Below are 6,352 nucleotides of genomic sequence, written 5' to 3'. Positions count from 1 at the left end.
AAACGGTCTTAACTAAGTTAGAAATTCAGTCAGTCAGCCAGACAAGCATAAGGGAAAGGAGCAAGAAATCAGCTTCTCAAGTTTGTTACAGTTTTGGGAGAAGGGATTGCACAGGTACAAGGAGGAAAAGTAAAACAAAAATGCACAAATAGCATGAACAAGACCATGACTTTTAAAAATATTTCACTCTACCTCTTTATTAGTGGACACCTCTGCTGTACTGCAGACATCCTGGTGATGTTGCCTACTTGACGATTCAGCACCCTGAGGTGAAGAGGCATCTGGAGATGGAGACTAGACATAACAAGAAAAGTAAATAATAATGAGTGACCAATGTAGAAATTGTTTGTTCGTATTTTCCTCTAACTTGGCAGTGGAAATAATAGATGAGAGGGAGAAAAAAGCAAAAAAAATACAAACACTTCTGAAATGTTGTCACCCTTGCTTTTGATCATAATGACCACACATTAGTATCTCAGTGAACTTACTCTGAACACCTAAATATTATTTTTTAAAATGGTGTTTATTTGTCAGTAATGTATGAAATGAAGCAGCTGGAAAAATAAAAAGCTGTACTCAGTGGCAAGCAACACTCAGCCAGAAAGAGCGTCATAAAACTGTATTTTTGCAAGGTTAATGGAGGATCATCTGATATTGGTATAAATCCAACTACTTACACTAACTGTCAGCATTCAACTAAGCTGCAGTTACAAGGCTTTCAGTTGCAAAAGTACATGCTTATTGCACGCAGGCAATACAGTGAGCTTACTGAAGGCTGCAAGCAATGCAGACCGTGTCCTAGCTCTAGTATTCTAGGAATGAAAAAATAAAGTAATTAAGAAGTAAGCTGTGATGGCAGACAGGTGAATTGACCATGACCAGAACACAGCAAATCAGCTGAAGATTACTTAAGTTGTCAAACTGCAGACAGTGAAGACAAGTCTGCAGCTTCCTCATAAGAACACATGATCTCAGGTATAATTAATCTGAAATCCTAACTAATTGAATCTGAGCAGATATAGGCCACAGTGGTTGCCATAAATGTTATTCAATCATTTTAGAAAACAACTTTTATAAATTGTACAGAGTAATACTTACGTATTCAAGGACTTATGAACATATTCAAGGAATACTCAGTACCAATGTAATCAAAGACACTCATTCCAAACAAATTCCTCATCCCAGATGCAGCGCAAACTTGGAAACTATTTCACAGTTTCTGCTATGGTCTTAGTATTATATATTCTGTCTAGATCAGTTTTCCTCATTTTTCTCCCTTCACCTTAAACAATCCAGTGGAGAAATGGTCTTTCCAGTCATGTCCTAGTCATTCATGATCCTCGGGAATGGCACAAAAAGGCAGTATCATGGAACATCTAGATCTATGTGATCCACCAGCAAGTATCTTGGTAAAGGGAAAGAATGCTTTGGGAAAGGATATTCTAATCATAGGCAATTCCTAATGAATGTTCGTGACACTACAAAGCTACGGGAGGGACTGGTTTCGAGGTATGACACAAGAACACAGAGTATGGAATTAATGAAGGTGAGCAAAATGAAATAAAGGAAAAAGCTTCAACCCAGCAGGCATTATTAAAGGCAGATCTTAAGGAGATATCAGTGCCCATGCCAAAATGTGAATACTCAAAGGAAAGTTTAGCACTTTGCTATGCCATCTGAGTGTTTAGCTTATCAGTGTTTAGCTCTGGCATTGTACAGTTTCCTTTGACATAGGGAGTTTGGCCCTACCTTTGGCAGCTCAACAGTTCATCATGGATGGCAAAACAGTCATATACTAGTCTTCTGGTTTCATAATGATAGGAACACCAGTTTTGTGTCTTTACAAAAGAAGCCTGTGCACACCCAGGCTCAAGACAAGGAACAAAAGAAGCCTGTGTGAACTCAGACTTAAGATAAGAAAGAATATCAAAACTATGTGATCCCTTGAATATGCAAATTACCTGAATATCTGGAATATCTAAACAACATTATCCCTTGAATGTGTTAAATGTGGTAACTACCTGAATATCTGGAATATCTAAACTACATGATCCCTTGAATATGTTAAACCACCTGAATAACTGGACTATCTAAATCACATGAGTGTCTTGAATGTGTCTAGTCTTGAGGCGGGTCGGGAAACATGGACACCCAAGAGGACGCATTGGGAAGTCTGTACACTCAAGAGTACCTCAGCCAATGGGGAAATGAGGAGGGTCTCTTGCGACCGGGAAAAGTAGGATAAAAGGAGGCTTCATCCATCTGTAGGTTGAGAGACCACACAGGAATATGTCCCATGGACTCTCCCTTTATTTGAATAAAGTTTGGTTTTTTTTTTTACAGGACTCCTCTGTCTCCTTTGTGAACACTGACTCCTGGTAGCATAATTTTCTGTACAATAAGCAATTACATGACAGCTTTCTCTAAGCCAAGAAGGCATACCAGAAAAGGGCTACACTTCAATACTGGCAGGAGCACCAATTTAGGAATGCCCTCCTGCTATGCTTCCACTCCAGCTGAAACATTGAATTCTATGAAATAGTGTGCAAAAGTTTTGCAAGCTTAGCTTCATAGATACAGAACAAATCAAGAAAATAAAATTCTCTTCTTCTCCTCTTTCTCTTTACCCTCATTCTTTCAAAATGTAAATCTTGACTAATTACTAAATATACAGTTAAGAAGCAATTCCTTTAACAGGTATCTCCTGGATTAAAGAGCAGTCCTTCCATCTCCCTGTATTTTGAAACACAACTGCAGGGCAAAAAGGACATGTAGCTGTGATACGGTCCTTAACTAGATGCAGCTGTGACACAGTCCCTAGAATTCTGGCATGTGCTTGCCCCAACCAACTGAGGGATCACTCACTGCACGGCTGGCATTCACACAGGGGCAGTGGGAGAGATACAGGCCTCCCTGACTTGCTGTGTAACTACCAGTTAGTGCCACAGTGACTCAACTGCACATATGGAAATTTCCACATACTTAAGGAACCATGCTCATAGTGCTCACATGCCCAATAGTTAGTTAGTATTTCTGCATGAGGATTTCAGTATAAAAGGTGCACAATACTATCAACCTAATAATGGCGTTGGGATGTTGTGGGATTGAGCTTTAAATAGTAATCAAAGAAACAATGTAAAGCATATAATATTTTACCATCAAATGTTCCCAGAAAAGAAAATTCTTTAAAATGCCTGAAAGCTCTCATATTCACACCCCAAAGTGATAACATTTTTTTCATTTAAACCAGTTGGTTGTTAAAATTACAGAATTTCACATGATTTAAAATGTATTGACAGTGAGCACTATCAATACCTTTACTCAGCTATTTTCATCTACAAAGTATCAGAATTAACCAGTGATCAAAATGACCACATAGCTTTCCATATGCTCTGTTTGCACGTCTGCTCAAAATTTTCTGGGAAGAAAATCCCAAAACCAAAACGACTAAGCCCAAATATCAAACATCCTACAAAGTTTGTGACGTGACATTACATGACGAGCTATGCCCTAAAACATTTGTACAAGAAAGCTCAGACTTTGAAGAATAAACACTCGGTTCTCTTCTGCATCAAAACGCGTTTTTGGAGGTACCATATACATTGCACAAGGAAAGAATGCAGTCACAGTCTGGAAGCAGTTTTCATAGCAATAACAAGAAATATTTTGATAAGTCACAGTAGGTAGACAACTTGCATAGCTGCTCAAACCTCTACAAGACAAAGTCTAAAATAAATGCTTAGTGACTGCTTCATTATCTGTTAACAAGTTTTAGAAGGCTAAAAAATGCTGTCAGAACAAACACAAAAAGTTCATGTGAAGCATGCTGTTATTACGTAACGATATCCATCAATGGAATTAAAAAGTGTTTTCTTAAGTGCAGCAGTAAAAAAGTACTAGTACCCCATTTCTCTTACTGAACATCTACTTACATTTTTTTTATGATACTCAAGCTGGTACATCCAAAAATTCTCCATTTCAATTTTGGCGTTGTTTGATTTCAACTAACACACAACCCACTCCACCTGAAAAGCCTTCCTTGCTATTGTGCAGAGGAATTTAATAACAGCACTTATAACAGGAGAGGACTATGATGTATTATGTTGCATGTAACCCATCGAGGTCAAACCAACTGGCTACTGAATATTTCATGAAAAACACAACTGACACTGAAACACCTTCAGATACAACCACCTGCTCTTGCTTTATAAAAGCAGTGTTGTTTTACCTGCTTTGAGCAACAGTTTATCCAAAAAGAGTATAACCTAGTGGGTCACAACATCACATACAAGGCTGGGACAGCAGGGATGAAATCAACAAATACTCAGGCAATCCAAGATTCACTAAAACAAAAGGCCATGACTTACACGACATTATTGTGCACCTACAGACTTCTTGACAGAAGAATGGCAAATACAGTCAACTTGTACATTAATTCAGAGGGGACAACTGGATCAAGTAAGGCTTTTAAATTTACCTGATTATCAGTGATAAAAAGTCTTCTGAGAGGTACCCATATACATTAGAAAAAGGTCAAAGCACTATGAAATACTCAGATCGAACATAGTCAAATGCATAATTCACAAGCACTGCCCAGTATGACACAACTATGGTAGTAGATCTCTTAGGTTTTAGCACAGCTATGTTGTGGCAGATAATCTACTGTGATTCGAACAGGTCAAATTCTATTCACTAAAATGTAGACTGAGACCATCCATATATGTTCACAGCTTTTAGACAGCATGAGGTACCCACAAAGAATGGAATTGAAAGCTAAATTTCCTTACAATATACCTAATCCTCATTCTTGGTAGTCTTTGTTTAAATTTGCTTTAACTACAGTGTTAAAAATGGAGGGTTTGAAAAAATAAAACCAACTTAGAACTACGATACACATACACACATACTGTGGAACAACCTATGCAATTTAATTTATTACACAGTTAACACAGGAGGATTTTTGTATGTAGATTAAGGTAAACTACAGCAATAGATCACACATGCTAGAGTGGTCATGTAAAATCGCGTATCAGCTGTATGTAAGGTCTGCCGACAAATACAGTTTGGGGAATCTCCCTGATCCAGTTGACGATGCCCTGCAAGGATGAAGCCTCCTGCGACTCGCCACCACCTGGACAATGACAGTCCCACTTGAGAGATCTGACTGTTCACACATCGCACTATGCAAAAGTTCTGAATAAACCAGAGTTTTTAAAACAAACACCCTGCCTGTGAGTGTCTGCATCACACCACTGACTTAATTCTTCTTTTAATTCATGAAAGTTACAAAAATAGAGATTCTGACCAAAGCAAAAACTGTGTATCTCTGTCAAAGTCTAAAGACCACCCACCCCACCTGCTACTGCTATATTACTAAGTCTCAAAAACAAAATAAAAATATAGCTAAGATTACATAGAGGTTTACATCTGACACAAAATCTCAAAGTGAGCAAACAATAAATGTTTTTTTGGAAAGATGGCCCTTTATTTTGCCCATTTCAAAGAGTCTCTTGGCCACATGAGTCAGTAGCAATAACCATGTACTACCACAGTCACACTTCATGAGCTGGTAACTTCTCTCTGATTAATATCTTAGGCTATATGGACTCTGACTGCACATCAGATCACACACACACTATATGGGCAGGGTCTGGCCAGCAGCATGCATGCTAGATAGACGGCTGCCAGTGCAGCAGGGCTCCTGGAAGCTGGTTCAGTGCTGGTTGTCTCTCTGTCTCAAGTATGTACTTCCTTAGCTGTACTTTCACTTGAACTTCTAGTTCAAATGCAGCTTCATGTGTCAGTCTGCAAAAATTAGTGTGGCTCCCTCCTGTGTTTTCAAAGAACTTTAAGACTGCAGCAAGTGTTGTTCTAGCTTTCAGCAGCATAGAAAAAATGACTTGAAATTGTTTTCATGTTTCAGTAATTAAAAAAAAAACCCTAAAAAACCAAAAAACAAAACACACACACACACAAAAAGAAAAAACCACAAAAAACCCAAACCCCAAAAATAAATATTCAAGGCGTTAGATGTCCAGTGGTCATTGTAATTTAAAGCCCATAACTCGTCTGGAGAGTGTTTGTCTTCAAGCAAACTAATTGATAAATTTATGCTTTCTTTTGTGTGACTGATGAATCAGTAGAAAGCTTTCTGCCCTGGATATTAAAATGCCCTTTTTTTAAAATTATTTTTGGTTTGGGGTTTTTGGCACATATTTATTCTGTACAATTTTAAGACTGTGGCCTTGCATAGATAATAGAAAGATGACCCATATACTCAACTAACAGTTTTAAAAGGTCTGCTCAGAAAAAGAAAACAATATTCTAGAAATATAAACTAATCTTTATTTCC

At 37.9% G+C, this 6,352-nt stretch overlaps 1 protein-coding gene across 1 annotated transcript in view; it reads right to left on the bottom strand.

Moving 5' to 3' along the window:
• Positions 1-6,352, bottom strand: part of APBA1 (amyloid beta (A4) precursor protein-binding, family A, member 1) — a 34,337-nt gene that overhangs the window by 22,363 nt on the left and 5,622 nt on the right. The window contains exon 2 of the mRNA XM_010152734.1: positions 193-294. Within this exon, the coding sequence (XP_010151036.1) occupies positions 193-294 (102 nt within the window). The remainder of the gene's footprint in view (positions 1-192; positions 295-6,352) is intronic.

The sequence above is a fragment of the Eurypyga helias genome, unplaced genomic scaffold, assembly GCF_000690775.1.
Source record: "Eurypyga helias isolate BGI_N326 unplaced genomic scaffold, ASM69077v1 scaffold7020, whole genome shotgun sequence".
Classification (NCBI taxonomy): domain Eukaryota; kingdom Metazoa; phylum Chordata; class Aves; order Eurypygiformes; family Eurypygidae; genus Eurypyga; species Eurypyga helias.
The sequence above is the reverse complement of the archived record's forward strand: the minus strand, read 5'-3'. Positions and strand labels throughout refer to the sequence as shown.